This window comes from Neoarius graeffei, chromosome 4 (genome assembly GCF_027579695.1).
Source record: "Neoarius graeffei isolate fNeoGra1 chromosome 4, fNeoGra1.pri, whole genome shotgun sequence".
Classification (NCBI taxonomy): Eukaryota; Metazoa; Chordata; class Actinopteri; order Siluriformes; family Ariidae; genus Neoarius; species Neoarius graeffei.
Window position 1 is genome coordinate 6,379,558 of NC_083572.1, and position 19,575 is coordinate 6,399,132.

The 19,575-nt window shown below is 43.6% G+C and overlaps 1 protein-coding gene across 1 annotated transcript; it reads left to right on the forward strand.

Annotated features, from left to right (window-relative positions):
* The first annotated feature begins 2,828 nt into the window (after positions 1 to 2,828).
* On the forward strand, positions 2,829 to 13,991 carry atp5mc3b (ATP synthase membrane subunit c locus 3b). Its single transcript, XM_060918718.1, has 5 exons — positions 2,829 to 2,934; positions 3,122 to 3,198; positions 5,986 to 6,063; positions 6,538 to 6,728; positions 13,669 to 13,991. The coding sequence occupies exons 2-5, from the start codon at positions 3,160 to 3,162 to the stop codon at positions 13,781 to 13,783; spliced, it is 423 nt and encodes a 140-aa protein (XP_060774701.1). The 5' UTR covers positions 2,829 to 2,934; positions 3,122 to 3,159; the 3' UTR covers positions 13,784 to 13,991.
* The last annotated feature ends 5,584 nt before the right edge of the window (positions 13,992 to 19,575 follow it).

A 19,575-nucleotide genomic window follows, 5' to 3' on the forward strand; every position in this document is an offset into this window, starting at 1 on the left:
ATGCCATATTTCCGCCTTCTACTTCTACTTCTGGTTCTACTTCTGCTTCTACTTCTACCTTTTCTTCTGGAAAAACCTACTATATACAATTCTACTACAACGGCTGCGGCTACAAGCTCTCCCTACCTGTGCACGTTTTTTATGTTTTTTGTGTGTATTTTTGCATGTTGTTCGTCTGTACCAGACTTCAATATCCACTACAACCGTATGGACTTACTGGACATTGGTTTCCAGCAGAAAATGACGGTTTGTAGCGATTTCCATCGCATGCACAACATTCCGGACGAGAAAAAAAAACATTCCGGACAAGATAGCGAGACCAGCGGGGTCTCCGTGGATTGTTATTGGAAGCAAAGCTAAGGAGGCGGCGCCGGGAGAGGAAGCAAAAGCGAGGCTGCAGAGCCGGCCTGTTGACTAAGCTCAGAAAACAGCCACTCAAATCTCCACTGCCAAGCCTCTACCTCTCCAACGCCAGGTAAACAAGACGGACGATTTGGAATTACAGCTGGAATTACCTTATTCTATTCTATAATCGGCTGGTCAGTGCTATACTCAATACTTAAGTGACTTACCCATCCAGTGAGGATCATTTTCTTGTTTACAAGATGCCACATCTGAGTCGCTGACAAATCCTGAATTTCTGTAAAGATAACTGTCCAGAGATTTATAAGCACGCAGTGCTTCACCACTGAACAGCGAGGGAAAGTTGATGAGGTAATTATACACGTCCGGGTATTCCACCTCTGGCAGTTCAATATCCACTGACACGGTCGTGAAAACTCCGTCCGGTAAGCCATAAGGGTCACTAATCTGTAGATCGTTTATTTTAGACATATATCTAGTTATCTGTTCATTAGAAAAATGAGCCGTGTAGTCTGTCGGTTGAAATTGATCCATTCTGTACACGAGTGCAGCAATATTCAGCTGTGCTGTTGACCGACAAGATGGCTGCTGTGTACTTTCCGGTCACGTGACTGCAAGATCTCTATACCCTGGACAAGTCACCAGATCATAGAGACAACCAACCATTCACACTCACACCTACGGTCAATTTAGAGCCACCGATTAGCCTGCATGTCTTTGGGGGAAACCAGAGTACCCAGAGGAAACCCATGCAGACATGGGGAGAGCATGCAAACTCCACACAGAAAGGCCCCTGTCGGCCACTGGGCTCGAACCCAGAACCTTCTTGCTGTGAGGCAACAGTGGTAACCACTACACCACCATGCCACTCTAACTGTAGTAACTTGTTTGCAAATAATTTTTTTCATCTCATCTCATTATCTCTAGCCGCTTTATCCTGTTCTACAGGGTCGCAGGCAAGCTGGAGCCTATCCCAGCTGACTACAGGCGAAAGGCAGGGTACACCCTGGACAAGTCGCCAGGTCATCACAGGGCTGACACATAGACACAGACAACCATTCACACTCACATTCACACCTACGCTCAATTTAGAGTCACCAGTTAACCTAACCTGCATGTCTTTGGACTGTGGGGGAAACCGGAGCACCCGGAGGAAACCCACGCGGACACGGGGAGAACATGCAAACTCCGCACAGAAAGGCCCCTGTCGGCCACTGGGCTCGAACCCAGAACCTTCTTGCTGTGAGGCAACAGTGGTAACCACTACACCACCATGCCGCTCTAACTGTAGTAACTTGTTTGCAAATAATTTTTCTATTATATATAATTGTACTAAGCGTTTTAGTAAATTTGCTTTCATATGATGTATTGTGTGTGAATAACAGTTGAATTGAATTTTTTTAATTATTATTATTATTATTATTATAGTAAAAAAAAAGTCACAGTGATTATCTTAACCCGGAAGTATTATATTCTATGAAAGCTGCACACAACCAGTACCCATTATCATAGCCCATTATTATTATTCATTCATTCATTCATTCATTATCTCTAGCCGCTTTATCCTTCTACAGGGTCGCAGGCAAGCTGGAGCCTATCCCAGCTGACTACGGGCGAAAGGCGGGGTACACCCTGGACAAGTCGCCAGGTCATCACAGGGCTGACACATAGACACAGACAACCATTCACACTCACACCTACGGTCAATTTAGAGTCACCAGTTAACCTAACCTGCATGTCTTTGGACTGTGGGGGAAACCGGAGCACCCGGAGGAAACCCACGCGGACACGGGGAGAACATGCAAACTCCACACAGAAAGGCCCTCGCCGGCCCCGGGGCTCGAACCCAGGACCTTCTTGCTGTGAGGCGACAGCGCTAACCACTACACCACCGTGCCGCCCCATTATTATTATTATAGTAAAAAGTATCGGTGATTATCTTAACACGGAAGTATTATAGTCTATGAGAGCTGCACACGACCAGTACCTTTTATTTATTTATTTATTTTTAAATAGTAAAAAGTCTCAGTGATTATCTTAACCCGGAAGTATTAGTCTATGAGAGCTGCACACGACCGGTACCTTTTATTTATTTATTTTTTAATAGTAAAAAGTCTCGGTGATTATCTTAACCCGGAAGTATTAGTCTATGAAAGCTGCACACAACCAGTATCCATTATTATTATTATTGTTGTTGTTGTCGTCATTCTGTATCAGCTCTGATGTTAATAGACTATAGTTGAATTTAAAAATGAATTCACAAATCACATTTTTATATCAAGTCCTTGAAAAAAAAACGTTATCGTATTGCTGCATTTTTCCCAATGGAGTCACCTTCAGTGAAGGAAAGCGTCACGCTTTATTAGCCCCGCCCCCTCCACTATGATTGGCTCAAAATATTAGGATCAAATCCTGGGTTGGGGAATGTGCCTCGCTCCTTAACCAATCGCGATGTCTACAAAGGCGGGACTTGTCGGAATACAGTTACGTCCATTATCCGGGTCTTTGGTTAAATCAAGTGCCGCACATGCGCAGTAGGTCCTTAGCAGTACGACCTCTGCAGCTAGCCGGGTAAGTGAAGGAGCGGAAGTTGTACAATCTGCTGCAATCTTTATACTTTTAGATATTTAATGGTGTTTGTTTGATGCTGATTATATTCTCGGGACACTTTATCACCTCTAGTGATCTGTATTCTCATGCAGTTGTGTGTTTTTTGAAGTGTAAACCCTGATTGACCTTAACCGGTGTCTTTGCACAGATACGGGTTCGAGTAGATTGAAGCAGATCAGATACAAAATGTACGCCTGCGCTAAATTCGTGTCCTCTTCTGCACTGGTAAGTGTGTTAATCCGTGACTTATCATTTCCTTGACGACTTCTGTGCTGCTAGCTTTGCTAGTGCTAATGCTAGTGCTAATGCTAGTGCACCAAGTTCCAGTCCTATATTCAAGGTCATTTCAGCAGCCAACGCCTTCGTGGTTGCCATGACAACGCTGTTTGAGTTAAAAATGCAGCTTTTTTTTAAAGGTGTCTTCCTTCCCAAAGTCCCCTCTCAGCTGTATTTTGTTTAATTCAGGACACAATGGTGCTGAAGTCCTTCATGACAGTTCTGGCTAGTTATGTAACTAGCTAGAGACACGAAGGACTAAGTGCTTCCGGAGTAAACAGGATAAACAGGACAGGTCTGGGTTTGAGGTTTTTGTCTGAACTTGAATACGAGAGTGATGTCGAGTTAAAGAAGTATTTGTCGCTGTTAGGAATTTAGGACTGCACACTTCACCCAGGCCCTGCACTTAGGAGCCTTATTTGGACGGAATTAGTTTATCTAATGTTGTTTGTTTATTGTTACAGGTGTATATCTCTCTGATTTTTCCTCTTCCTGAAATGACCGGGTGGATGGGAGCGAGAGAAACGTATACGCTACCGTTCAAAAGTTTGGGGTCACCCAGACAATTTTTTTTTGTGTGTGTTTTCCATGAAATGTCACACTTTTATTTGCCACCATAAGTTGTAAAATGAATAGAAAATATAGTCAAGACATTTTTCTGGCCATTTTGAGCATTTAATCGACCCCACAAATGTGATGCTCCAGAAACTCAATCTGCTCAAAGGAAGCTCAGGCTACGTTTACATTAGACCATATCTGTCTCGTTTTCTTCGCGGATGCACTGTCCGTTTACATTAAACCACCTGGAAAAGCCGGGAAACGGGAATCCGCCAGCGTCCACGTATTCAATCTAGATCGTATCTGGTCCGGTGCTGTGTAAACATTGAGAATACGCTGTGCTGAGCTCTAGCTGGCGTCTCATTGGACAACGTCACTGTGACATCCACCTTCCTGATTCGCTGGCGTTGGTCATGTGACGCGACTGTTGAAAAACGGCGCGGACTTCCGCCTTGTATCACCTTTCATTAAAGAGTATAAAAGTATGAAAATACTGCAAATACTGATGCAAATACTGCCCATTGTGTAGTTATGATTGTCTTTAGGCTTGCCATCCTTCCACTTGCAAGTAGTAAGTGATATGCGCTGGGATCACACACACAGCGGCTCAGTCCCGAATCGTGGCTTGTGCACTTCACTCGCGCGCTGTGTGAGCTGTGCAGGGCCGGAGTGCGCACCCTCCAGAGAGCACTCGCTGTTCAGGGCGGAGTGATTTGGAGCGCAGGATGCCTGCGGAGCCGAGCGTATCCGTGTATTGGTATTGCTGTGTGCACGGCTAACGCTTTTAGTGTAAACGCGAATCATTTTAAGAACATTAATCTGATCCGCTGATTCGACGTAATGTAAACGTAGCCTCAGTTTTATAGCTTCTCTAAAGAGCTAAACTGTTTTCAGCTGTGCTAACATGATTGTACAAGGGTTTTCTAATCATCCATTAGCCTTCTGAGGCAATGAGCAAACACATTGTACCATTAGAACACTGGAGTGAGAGTTGCTGGAAATGGGCCTCTATACACCTATGGAGATATTGCACCAAAAACCAGACATTTGCAGCTAGAATAGTCATTTACCACATTAGCAATGTATAGAGTGGATTTCTGATTAGTTTAAAGTGATCTTCATTGAAAAGAACAGTGCTTTTCTTTCAGAAATAAGGACATTTCAAAGTGACCCCAAACTTTTGAACGGTAGTGTATATTTAGATCTTGTCTACATTACCTCAGTCATGTTGGTAAAGGATTACATTGTCGTACTCGATGTGAAAACGCTTCACGCACTTGGGTTAAAAAACAGAATGAAAGCGTGGCTCTCCCATCATCAAGACTGATTCTGTTGTATCTTGCGAAATGAAATGCATGGATTTGCCCTGTTACTCCAAAATGTAAAGTGTTCTTCCTAAGCCCATGCTCCACCCTTCCACCAAGTTTTGTTGAAACTGGGTCTGTAGGTTTTGCGCAAACCTGCTTCCAGTCAAACAAACGTGTCACGATCATAATTATAAAATACAGACAGTATTTAAAAGGTCGTATCGGAGATGCGAATCTTCCTTGGATGGTTGTATCATACAGAGAAGCATGGCTGTTCCTACTACACCAAGCTTCTAATAACATTCGTATAAAAGTGAGTTGGAGAAGATGCTGTTATCTCGGTGATGTATAAAGAGCTCGTTTATCCTTTGCAAATGGATCGACAGGCTTGCTGAAACCATTTGGAGCTTGGAAAAACCTGTCCTCTGAAAGCCGCAGTGGGGCAGTCATTAAAGTCGGAAGTCCAAATTGGGAACTTGTGCAACGTCTTTAATAGTATGGTGGCACTTGGTCAGAGTAAACGCGTTTCCCTTTTTGTATCTGTTACTACTTGATGTGTAACACACTTTGATTGTCACAAAGATTTCATTGTGTTTGAACAAGACATGTAGATCTTTTTATCTAATTCAGAGAGGCTAATCCTCCAACTTTTACCTTGATTTTGGTGACCATGTTTTTCCAATTAGTCACTGGAACGTCTTTAGACAAACTCTGGGAAATTTGGCTTGGAATGAATGCTTGAATTGCAGCGTACTGTGTATCTGGGAAACTAATCCCATCCTAATAGTACTTGAGAAGGAGGATTTATAACGATAGTGGTCATTTCATAAACCATCTTTCTTTTTCTTGTCTTCTCTCTCTTTCCCTCCAGGTCCGCTCTGGCTCAAGGGCGCTTTACAGACCCCTCTCTGCCTCGGTACTGTCCAGGCCAGATGGCAAATCTGCAGAGGTGAGAGTTCAACCTGCTCATCCTCGTTTTTAGGATTTGCATTATAAATGTTTCTCCAAAATGACCTGAATGAATGAATGTGTTGATTTTTGAATCATGGCGTGATCTAGCTGTAGGTGTGTCCCGATCCATAGACGTGCACATTTTTTAAAATCTGCAGTTCGGTTTTATTTGTCTCCATCTTTCATGATGGACATTCAGGCAGAGCAGCTTTTATACAAATTTGGCTGTAGGTTAAAAGTCCTAACGAACAATTCAGAGGTGGAGAAGCAGACTTGAAAGGGAAGCTCTTCTGGGCGATACTGGGATAATAAATCGATCCAGGTGAGATGCACGTTTTCATGGGTGTGAACAGTTTTTGGGAAATGCAAACCACCCACAGCAGCAGAAAGGCAGTCCAAAAATGGTGTATAGTATTGGGACAAGACTTCAGAGTGATCATCTTGGGCGTTCCTCACTCTCTCTTTCCTCTAGGCCAGCTCTGTCGTCCTGCCACAGAACGCCGTATCTCAGGTTGCACTGAGGGGCTTCCAGACCAGCGCAGTGAGCCGTGACATCGACACGGCTGCCAAGTTTATCGGCGCCGGAGCCGCCACAGTCGGAGTGGCCGGATCAGGAGCCGGAATCGGAACAGTGTTCGGAAGTCTGATCATCGGATACGCCAGGTATGGCACAGACACGGGTTTAACGAACATTCAGCAAGGAAACGACTGCATTAGTGATTTTAATCATCAGAACCAAAAAACCTAAAGTAACGAAGGAGCTCTGGGTGTCATTTGGTTTATTTAACTCTGTAGGGCGACTGGAGCAGTCCTAGAGAGTAAACCCCAACAACCCTGCTTTTATTTAACGTTTATTTTGTGAAGATTTGTAGAATTACTGTAAGTCTCTTGTCAGTGTTGTCAGGTGTTGCACGTCACTTCATTTTAATCGAACACAGGATCAGTTTTAAGTTTGAATGTGAAAAATTGCAAAATGGCAGTATGAGAGCGAGTTGGGTTTTTTTTTTTTTTTTTTCTGTACGAGGTCCATCCATTTCATTCCACGACTATGCGCGTGATGGGTGGGTTCATTACGAGGTCCATTTATGCAGAACTAGATAGGCTGTAACTAAAGTCACTGATTTGCGCTAGCTCTTACAAACCAGGACGTCCGATTACCGTACCCTATAGATCCGGAACAGTAAGAGAATGATGCTTAGTGAGGGGAAAAGTTGTGCTCTACCACCCTGAACATCTCATCTCATTATCTCTAGCTGCTTTATCCTGTTCTACAGGGTCGCAGGCAAGCTGGAGCCTATCCCAGCTGACTACGGGCGAGAGACGGGGTACACCCTGGACAAGTCGCCAGGTCATCGCAGGGCTGACACATAGACACAGACAACCATTCACACCCACCCTGAACAAATTTAAAAAAAAAAAACTGATTGGAAAAAAATCATGAAAATTGACAGTTATAAGTGATTTTTGAAAAATTGGAATTAAAAAAAATTTATTTTCCTTAATGGATCCTTCTGGATCAGTGATCCAGATCAGCACCAAAAGTCATAGCAATGTAATTCAGTCCAGAGGTGGTAGTCATGTGAAATTTAGTGATTGGTTGAAAACTGAGGGAGAAATAGCATCCTAAAAAAAACATTAGATGAAGAATCAAGTAGAAAGATCCTGAGTGAGCGGAACAATTTGTGTCAGCACTGCTAGTGCAGGTTAAAAATGACATTTGAATGCAAGACCTCTATCTAAATGGGGAAACTTTGTTTTTAAATAAATAAATGTGTAATATTGATATCGGAATAAACCTCACTGAACATTGTGGCAGTGTGCGATCCTGCAAGAAAGTTATATCATGCACAAACCTATTGGAGAGTCATGCAGTATTACTGTAATGAGCGTTTTCCTCATGGTCGTTTTTAAACCCATATCAGAAGTCTTGTTTCGGGCAGCAATGTCGTCGTTATTTCAATTTGTATAGCAACTTTCTCCCACCCAAGGTCACGTTACAATTAGGGAAGAGGGGAGGAGTCCACCAAAAAAGGGTCAGGATGTAATTCCAGTGGCGTGGCTACCCACAGTCCTACCAAATGCGCACAAAGATGAAGTCCTGGACTGCCTGCACACACGCTGAGCAACATCACTTGGAAGACCGCTGCACAGAGCGCTGGATAACCCTGATGTTAAGTGCAACAAGCTCACTGCAGGAGCACCGGCATCACCCATGCTGGACCAAGGCCTGAAGGGAACCGACGCCCAAAACTGGGTCCGGAGCGACACCACAACTGGCAGACAAAACATTCAAACAAACCTCAAATTATACAAAAACAAAGGAGCAGGGGGAGAGAGAGAGAAGCTCTGGTGAGAAGTGACAGCCAAAATGTGCACAGTGTACTCTCACCCAGAAACTGGGGGGGGGGGGGTTCGTTCCAGTAGCTTATATTAGAAATGTTCATCTTCAGCAACTGTTGCTTTGAACAGTACTGACTTGTATATCGTTTAGCAGAAGCAGTTATAAAGGCAAAATGATTCAAATGCAAACTGGCTGCTCTCCTTTCAGAGTATTATGGGTAATTAGGCTTGAGAAGTTGTTCATGTGATCCTCTTTTGAACAGGCTGCAGTGTTGACCAAAACATGAAGCCAAATTAACACCATTCAAAAGAGAACTTTTTTTTTTGTAACCTGTGATTTATTTAAAGGGGAACAGAGGGCAATATATAGAGTAAATATAACAATAAAACACACATTAACGAACCTTATTCAAGACTTACAAAAGTTTTGTTCTAAGGTTGGAAAGTTAGTGTTTTGAAAGTAGCTCGAGCAAACTATTTCCGCAGTTTGAACAGCCCGCCATGATATTAATTTTATCCAATCAGAATGCATGTTCATTTTCTCTGCGTAACGCTTATTACGTATGTATGTGCCCAGTTGTAAATAAACAATATGGCTCATTGAGGTTGGAAATACCTGTTTCTGCCTCTTGCGACAATTTCGCAAGTCCACGGGTGGCGCCTATCTCATGGCAGCAAATAAATTCTGCTGGACTCGTGAGCAACTCCACGTTACATTTTCCGCACGAGCACCACGCCGTGTCACCTGCACGCAGACGCTCTGCCCCACGCTCAGCATCAGTATCGGTGTCATCCGAGCTTTCTTCTCTTCTTTCGTCATCACCGGAGTCGAGAGTACCTCTCCTAGGTTCAAACTGGTACCCTTCTAAGCCATAGCCTGCTTGCAGTGTGTCTTGCGGGATCTCTTCGTACGATTCGACAGAGCTGTCGCTTTCACTTGATGCGCCCGACGCCATGATTACACGAGTTCCACTAGTGCAGTGGGTAGGGCTGACGTCACGGTCTTTTAAAAATGGCGACTCTTGTGCGGTTTAGCGTACCGACTATTAATAAAGTGTTATTTACAATTACCAAGATATTTTGTTTTCTAGTACATAAATTTGATAGAATACTTATTAATACGTTACTTTGTCACATCAGCAACCGTATGTTATATTTTGGACCCCTTTAAGTATAGATCACTTTACCACTTAAAGAGCTGTCGAAGGTGTGATTTGGAAAACATCTCGTCTAGCTTATTAATAAACATGGAGGTGATTTATTAGGGTGGTCCCGAAATGTATGGGGGGAATTTTTTTTTTTTCCAAAACATTCCGACTACCTTTTTTTTTTTTTTTTTAAACATCGGCTAAAAGAAGGCAACAAGCAAAATTTCAGAGAAATTGGTTAATATATAGAGGTGCCACACGAGGTTGCAAATCGGGTTAAGCCATTAACATTAGTTGGTGCGTAGACTGTTGCAGAGAAGATCTCAAACCCCCAGTTCTAGAGGGAATATGCCACTTCTATGAAAAAGAAGAGGCAGGAAGAGTTTATAGACTGATAGAAGGTTAACTTTCATGCACTAAGGGGTTCTTAAACAATGAGCACTGATCGTAATATGCTGATGAAGTTGTGAATGTTTTTCAGATGGCTAGCAACAGTAATACAAGTAGTACCGGTGGTGCAAAGCACAAAACCAGAAAGGACAATTATGTTTGGTTAACTGGTCCCACTTCCAAGGAACTGTCTGGGAGAAAGCTTCTTTCTGCTAGGGAAGTCCTTAGGCTACGTTTACATTAGACCGTATCTGTCTCGTTTTCTTCGCGGATGCACTGTCCGTTTACATTAAACCGCCTGGAAACGCCGGGAAACGGGAATCCGCCAGCGTCCACGTATTCAATCCAGATCGTGTCAGCTCCGGTGCTGTGTAAACATTCAGAATACGCGGATATGCTGTACTGAGCTCCAGCTGGCGTCTCATTGGACAACGTCACTGTGACGTCCACTTTCCTGATTCGCTGGCGTTGGTCATGTGACGCGACTGCTGAAAACCGGCGCGGACTTCCGCCTTGTACCACCTTTCATTAAAGAGTATAAAAGTATGAAAATACTGCAAATACTGATGCAAATACTGCCCATTGTGTAGTTATGATTGTCTTTAGGCTTGCCATCCTTCCACTTGCAAGTGGTAAGTGATATGCACTGGGATCTCACACACAGCGGCTCAGTCCCGAATCACTGCTCGTGCACTTCACTCGCGCGCTCTGTGAGCTGTGCAGGGCCGGAGTGCGCACCCTCCAGAGGGCACTCGCTGTTCAGGGCGGAGTGATTTGGAGCGCAGGATGCCTGCGGAGCCGAGCGTATCCGTGTATTGGTATTGCTGTGTGCACGCAAATCGTGTATTGGTGTTGCTGTGTGCACACTAATCGTTTTAAAAACGTTAATCTGATGATCCGCTGATACGGTCTAATGTAAACATGGGCTTAGTGTGTTTTATCTCCACAAGATACCATAATACCGAAGGGTTTAGAAAATCACAGACAAGTAATAGCTATTGTAACTTTGAACACAGGAAGTTATATTACTGTATTGTTTGTATTAATATGAAACGGTTAATAAGCCACATTATTTTATATTGTGTCTTGAGTGAAAACTTTAATGGCTTTGTGGCACCTCTAAACATTGTTCAATCTTAACCAAATTTCGCACAATAACTTTTTAGGCAATGTAAAAAAAAAAAAAAAGGTAAGGTGGTCGTAACAAAATCCTAAAAAAAAAAAAATTGGGGGACCACCGTAGTGATTATAGAAAATTGCAAGTGGTGATTGGTCGAGAGACTCGGACTATTTCTTGATAATCACCTCGAGCAACTTGGCAAAATGGCGGCCAATCGCTTCGTCACTGTAAGTGAAGCAGAATTACAAACTATGAAAGAAAATGCTGTTCTTAAGCACTAAAGATGACCTGAAGTTTGGTCTAAAACTGTTCAAGGGTAAAGTGGAATTTATTTATTTATTTTCTGTTTCGAAACAAAGTATTTTGTGACTTGGCGTAGATAAGTGATGCAAGTCTGCGCCGCAAAGTTATTACATTTACATACTGTCTTTGAAGTTTTAATTCAATTTTTATTTTTAATAATCAGATGTGTGTTTATACTAAAACGGTTACACGTCTCGGGTTCTGTGAATAATAATCTCGATTTTGTCTGTTATTATTCACCGCTGTTCACTTTGCTTTCAGTGAATGAATGAATAATTATCAGTGTCCTTGTTTTATATTCTCCCATAATTTCTTCCATAGCAGCTGAGGCTTTTGTTGAAACCTAATGCGACTGATTTTAGTTCATCACTAATGAACCAAGTTGGTCGTTTTACCCAAAAGCTAATAATTTGCATAGGAGGCATCACTTTGTGATGTCACAACTTGATCTTGTGTAAAAAATATATGAAATCAGGTTTATTCTGTGGAAGTACTACAGCAAGAGCCTGTTAAATGGGAGGAAAGTGAGTGAATTATTGGCAAATTTGACTCGAACATAATACAGCACAGCATCATCTCCTTCAGAGGATTTAATTGTTTAAAGTTGTACTGAGTTCAAGCTGCCTGGTCTGAGCTCTTGGACAAATCAAACACCAACAGATGGTGGAATGAAGGATGTTAATCTGTGGCATGTGGGTACTGAACATGGCAAACAACCCACTACAATTTGACTTTATAATCAAAATGTTCTAAATTGAATGAATAATGGGCGGCACGGTGGTGTAGTGGTTAGCGCTGTCGCCTCACAGCAAGAAGGTCCGGGTTCGAGCCCCGTGGCCGGCGAGGGCCTTTCTGTGCGGAGTTTGCATGTTCTCCCCGTGTCTGCGTGGGTTTCCTCCGGGTGCTCCGGTTTCCCCCACAGTCCAAAGACATGCAGGTTAGGTTAACTGGTGACTCTAAATTGACCGTAGGTGTGAATGTGAGTGTGAATGGTTGTCTGTGTCTATGTGTCAGCCCTGTGATGACCTGGCGACTTGTCCAGGGTGTACCCCGCCTTTCGCCCGTAGTCAGCTGGGATAGGCTCCAGCTTGCCTGCGGCCCTGTAGAACAGGATAAAGCGGCTAGAGATAATGAGATGAGATGAATGAATAACGCGGGCTTCTGAGATGTAACAAGACTGGAAAAATTTGAAGTGTTAATTTAGTCCACCAGGGGGCAAAATGGAGCAATGAAATAATTCAACAATTATGAGGCTCTCTCCAAATGAACTAATTTAGGGGTGAATATTTAAGCACAATTTCCCCACACACGCACAATTTGTCAACTTTTTAAGTTCAGTTTAATGTTGAGGTATTTTGTGTGGCTTCATAATAATAAAGTCCAGATTGTGACCTTTTAAAAAAAAATAAAATAAAGGAAAAGAATTTAGTCCACCGGGGCAAAATAAAGCAATGAAACAAAGTGGAACTGAAGTCATTTTTAAACTTGCTTTATTTCTTAATTAACGTGTTATTCAATTACGTTTTCCGTTTTAGTAACCTTATATCGTGACTCATATTGGCAACTAATTGCAATTAAATATTATACTTATCGGCCTATTCGGTTTGTAGCCATGTTGAATTTAGTTCGTTTGGTCCACGGCAGGCGTCGCTTATCCGCACGATCTTCACGAGACTTGTGCGAGACTTCGAAAGAGTCAGCCAGGTGTCAGTGCCGCCATTTTGAAAACTGTTTTCCAAACGAAGTATTGCACAAAAACTAGTTTAAATCATGATTGCTGCCTACTTTTTTTTTTTTTTTTCAAACTTTCCTGATTGCTATCAAAACAAACAACTTCTGGCTTGATTACATCAGCATTCGAAAGAGGGCGCGCGCGTCTTTCGACAACGCTGGCAGACGTCGGTCACTTTGATTTGCGCTGTACGTTTTACTTCCGTCCTATGATGTCTTGCACAGGTCTCAACGAATCTAGTTTACGGCCATTGCTTTGACATACGGACTGATGTATTACAGAGCATGTTTCAAACACTCATAACTTGCTATAGCAGCGACAAAATGGCGACCAAAAATGCATTCCTATATTTGATACAATGAGAGAATTTTGATGATGAATTTGCTTTCAGTTCTCCTTTAACAAGCTTGAATAAAATAAGTTGAAATAGAAGTTTCGTAATTTAGGGGGTGAATACTTATGCAAGATAAAATATGATCAGAGCTCCACAGCCAGCAAAATCCTCCCTCATTCTGACCAGCATGTGGAGAATTTTTCAAACGTTCTCGTGTTCTTTGTGCCCCCTTTCAGGAATCCGTCTCTGAAGCAGCAGCTGTTCTCCTACGCGATCCTGGGGTTCGCTCTGTCCGAGGCCATGGGTCTGTTCTGTCTGATGGTTGCTTTTCTCATCCTGTTCGCCATGTAAAGTCTGCGCTGTCTCTCCTCCTCCTCCTCCTCCCCCGGCCATGACGACCCTCTGCATCTCACGCCGGCCGCAGAGAGTTGTGTGTTGGTGTCATGACAGTTGTACATTTTCCAGGTTTTTGTTGTGGAAGGGTGACAGACGAAACAGAACATGTATTGTAAAAATGTATTCAATTACAGAATTAAAATACATGTTTCACTATTTAAAATGGGTGTGTTTTTTTTGGGAGTTGATTTTTGTGCAAGTTAAAATGGGTGTTTTTATTTCCGTTGTGCAAAAAGGTTTTGGCAGCTGTTCATTGTGTTTTGGAAACTAAAGATGTGAATTGTGCGTAATGAGCAAATTAACTATAATGATTCTTAGGGAGGGGAAAGCTGAAGTCGCACGGCTTTAATCTGAGCGCAAAATTAAGCCTGAAGTTTAGAGTAAATTCTCCACCTGTAGGTTTAAGAGACTTAATAAGAAGGCAATAATTACATTTACACTGGATAAGTTTTTTTAAAAAAATGCAGGATGAAAATATAATTCTCATCCAGACATGACTACACGAGTGTTGAGCAGCTGAAGTGAATCTTACTATTGGGTAGAGTTTAGTACTAGTATCTTTAATTTAACTTCTATACCATGTCTATAATCCACTCAAGTGGAAATGTGGCCTTTTTCTCTATCTTTCTACATTAATCAGTTCCCAAGCTGATTACTATTTTGTTTATAATAACATGCTGTACATCCTTCACTTTCATCCCTACGGATGACCGATTTACATCCTCGTGTTTTATTTAAATTGGTGTACAAGATGTTCTTCACTGTACAAAATGATAACTTTCAAGTGTAGTGAACAGGGTTTGGTCTGGACGTCGTCTTTGCCTTTGTGTCTCGTTTTAATTCCTAGCCGTTCCATTTTTAGTGCTAAATATAGGCCTCTGACTGACTGAAGACGACGCTTCTAAGAAAATTATAACAATCCTGTTTTTTAGGAGACGATGGCTGAGCTCGGCTGTTTCATGGGAGGGAGTGAGACGTTTACTATGTATCTCATCTCATCTCATTATCTCTAGCCGCTTTATCCTTCTACAGGGTCGCAGGCAAGCTGGAGCCTATCCCAGCTGACTATGGGCAAAAGGCGGGGTACACCCTGGACAAGTCGCCAGGTCATCACAGGGCTGACACATAGACACAGACAACCATTCACACTCACATTCACACCTACGGTCAATTTAGAGTCACCAGTTAACCTAACCTGCATGTCTTTGGACTGTGGGGGAAACCGGAGCACCCGGAGGAAACCCACGCGGACACGGGGAGAACATGCAAACTCCGCACAGAAAGGCCCTCGCTGGCCCCGGGGCTCGAACCTGGACCTTCTTGCTGTGAGGCGACAGCGCTAACCACTACACCACCATGCCGCTGGGCTTGGTTATAATTATAATTTTCACTCATGATACCCAGATCAATGTTTATTCCAATCCAGCAATTTAAAATACTCAGAAATCTGTTCAATCTGCCAAAGGTAATTATAATTAATATAATCTCATCTCATTATCTGTAGCCGCTTTATCCTGTTCTACAGGGCCGCAGGCAAGCTGGAGCCTATCCCAGCTGACTACGGGCGAAAGGCGGGGTACACCCTGGACAAGTCGCCAGGTCATCACAGGGCTGACACATAGACACAGACAACCATTCACACCTACGGTCAATTTAGAGTCACCAGTTAACCTAACCTGCATGTCTTTGGACTGTGGGGGAGACCGGAGCACCCGGAGGAAACCCACGCGGACACGGGGAGAACATGCAAACTCCACACAGAAAGGCCCTCGCCGGCCCTGGGGCTCAAACCCGGACCTTCTTGCTGTGAGGCGACAGCGCTAACCACTACACCACCGTGCCGCGTTTACTATGTATGAGGTTTTTAAAATTTGATAGATGTGATGGTGTTCTCAGGACTCTGATGTAGGGAGTTGATGGCTAAACTCTTCCCACACACACATGCTTATCAGTCAAAGGTCCATGATGCAATAAATCCTTTAAAAAGAAACCCATTCTGCTTTAATCGTGATAATGTACCTACACAGTCTTAATCCTGACTGAAAAACATTTTACACATTTTTTTTTAATATAAATTTCTGTAAATGCCTGTTCACAGACAGATCACGAATTAAAAAAAAAAACCTGCAGCAAAATCCTCAGGAATATTTAAATGTGGCATGTTGACTTTCATACCTTTTTCACATGGAGAATTTTTATGTGATTTGTTTTAATGAATCACTTTAATCTGAATGACTCGGTGTGGGGGGTGGGGGGTGGTTAGGGTTCTTTTTGGGGGGGTCGTGGTTCATTTACATGATTTTTCACGTGTGGTTTGTCTACATCAGGGGTGTCAAACCTGATCCATAAAGGGCCGTGTGGCTGCAGGTTTTCATTCCAGCCATGCAGCAGCACACCTGACTTGGCTCATTCAATCAACTGAACTGTCTTCACACAGTCAAATACTTGCAGCCACACCCACCCTTGATTAAAGGGTGGGTGTGTCAGTTGATTGAATAAGCCAAATCAGGGTGCTGCTGCATGGCTGGAATGAAAACCTGCAGCCACACGGCCCTTTATGGATCAGGTTTGACACCCCTGGTCTACATGATTCGTTCATTTTTCAGACGTGATTCGTCTACATGATTTGTTCATTTTCATTTATATGATTCCTTCATTTTCACATGTGGTTCATCTACATGATGCATTCGTTTTCACGCGTGGTTCATCTACGTGCTCCGTTCATTTTCACGTGTGGTTCATCTATGAGATTCGTTCATTTTCACACGGGGTTCGTCTGCATGATTCATTTGTTTTTCACACGTGGTTTGTCTACGCGATTCGTTTGGTTTTCACACGTGGTTTGTCTACGCGATTTGTTTGTTTTTCACACGTGGTTCGGCTACGCGATCCGTTCGTTTTCGCACGTGGTTCGGCTACGCGATCCGTTCGTTTTCGCACGTGGTTCGGCTACGCGATCCGTTCGTTTTCGCACGTGGTTCGGCTACGCGATCCGTTCGTTTTCGCACGTGGTTCGGCTACGCGATCCGTTCGTTTTCGCACGTGGTTCGGCTACGCGATCCGTTCGTTTTCGCACGTGGCTCGGCTACGCGATCCGTTCGTTTTCGCACGTGGCTCGTCTACGCGATCCGTTCGTTTTCACACGTGGCTCGTCTACGCGATCCGTTCGTTTTCACACGTGGCTCGTCTACGCGATCCGTTCGTTTTCACACGTGGCTCGTCTGCGCGATCCGTTCGTTTTCACACGTGGTTCGTCTGCATGATTTGTTAATTTTTCACACGGGGTTTGTCCTCATGATTTGTTAGTTTTCACACGGGGTTCGTCTGCGCGAGTCATTCGTTTTCACACGTGGTTCGTCTGCGCGATTCGTTCGTTTTCACACGTGGTTTGTCTGCATGATTTGTTAATTTTTCACACGGGGTTTGTCTTCATGATTTGTTAGTTTTCACACGGGGTTCGTCTGCGCGAGTTGTTCGTTTTCACACGTGGCTCGTCTACGCGATTCGTTCGTTTTCACACGTGGCTCGTCTACGCGATCCGTTCGTTTTCACACGTGGCTCGTCTGCGCGATCCGTTCGTTTTCACACGTGGTTCGTCTGCATGATTTGTTAATTTTTCACACGGGGTTTGTCCTCATGATTTGTTAGTTTTCACACGGGGTTCGTCTGCGCGAGTCATTCGTTTTCACACGTGGTTCGTCTGCGCGATTCGTTCGTTTTCACACGTGGTTTGTCTGCATGATTTGTTAATTTTTCACACGGGGTTTGTCTTCATGATTTGTTAGTTTTCACACGGGGTTCGTCTGCGCGAGTTGTTCGTTTTCACACGTGGTTCGTCTGCGCGATTCGTTCGTTTTCACACATGGTTTGTCTACGCGATCTGTTCGTTTTCACACGTGGTTTGTCTGCATGATTTGTTCATTTTTCACACGGGGTTTGTCTTCATGAGTTGTACGTTTTCACCTGGGGTTCGTCTGCGCGAGTCATTCGTTTTCACACGTGGTTCGTCTGCGCGATTCGTTCGTTTTCACACGTGGTTTGTCTGCATGATTTGTTAATTTTTCACACGGGGTTTGTCTTCATGATTTGTTAGTTTTCACACAGGGTTCGTCTGCGCGAGTCGTTCGTTCACACGTGGTTCGTCTGCGCGATTCGTTCGTTTTCACACATGGTTTGTCTACGCGATCTGTTCGTTTTCACACGTGGTTTGTCTGCATGATTTGTTAATTTTTCACACGGGGTTTGTCTTCATGAGTTGTACGTTTTCACACGGGGTTCGTCTGCACGAGTTGTTCGTTTTCACACAAGGTTTGTCTGCGCGAGTCGTTTGTTTTCCACATGGGGTTCGTCTGCGCGACTTGTTCGTTTTCCACACAGGGTTCGTCTGCGCGACTCATTTGTTTTCCATGCGGGGTTCGTCTGCGCGACTCGTTCGTTTTCCACGCGGGGTTCGTCTGCGCGTTTAGTTTTTCATCTCAGTTTTTCATATTCACATGATGCCATGTGTACAGACGGATGAGAATTTTCCGCCGATCGGCGGATTTCCGACTTTTTCAGACCAAAATGATCGTTTTTGAGATCGATGTAAATCCGTTGAGAAATTTTCGGGGGGGGGTATGATTAACAATCTGTGGTCACCTTATAACGCAGACATCCCAAGTCTCCCAGAACTTCCGGGAGTCTCCTGCATATTGATAGAAGCGAGCAAGAGCATGCGCGCGCAACATTAAGGTCTGCATCACGCATCTTAGAATGTGCGCGCGCGAGGGAGACTGTGTGCAGTGTTGCCAGATATTGCTGATGTTTTCCATCCCAAAATATGTTCAAAACCCGCCAAAATGCACTTAAAACCACCCAATGTTGCAACCACGGGTGCAGATAGAGGGGGGGACGGGGGGGATTCATCCCACCCAGATTTAAATTCACCTCATTCGGTCCCCCCCACTTATAGGGAGGAAAAACCGTCTATGCTGTCTTTCTTTGCATAAGACAAACCTCACGGAAAAATCAAAAGACTAATTACCATTCGGTTTATTGAGGTGCACAGCAGTACATACATAGTTGCAACTGCGCAGACTGCACAGGTTGCGAGCTCGAGCTTGGTTGCTATGGTTACCCACAACAAGTTTGACAGGCATATCGGGGACAGCTCCTCCTAGTTCAGGACCCCAACACAGCATGATGAAGGGTGCCAAAAGGCAGAAAACGATTGCATCGTTTTTTTCAAAAAAAAAAAAAAAACGACTGGAAGTAAACTGTGCCTTACTTTATCATATCACCTTGCAATTTTTTTGATAGTCTGTTCAAAGTAATGTTGTAGTGAAAGTAAAATCGTACGGAGTAGAGATGCCTTTCTGGTAGCCTCCTTCTTTCGGTGGTAGCCTGTAGATACAGTGCTCAGAAGGCAGTTTTAATGTTTAATCTGGCGTTCCCTGCCATAATTTCAGCGAGCATATTGTTTCATAAGGAAACTTTGCGAAGAGTTGTTGACTGACTGCCGCTCACGCAACACACAGGTATAGTTAGAAAGTCAGGATGCACTGGTTTACACTTTACACACACACACACGTAGCCCAGCCTCTCGCTATGTTTAACAGTTGGAACTTAGCGGTTTTAAAACTAGTTTTGCAGTTTTGCAATTTCTGTGCGTGATGATAATGTGTAAACTTTGGATTTCCATAGGCTATGTTAAAATGTTATCATTGTCCTGGCCTGCAGGTAGTTCCTGGTGATGGCAGTGAGGGAGG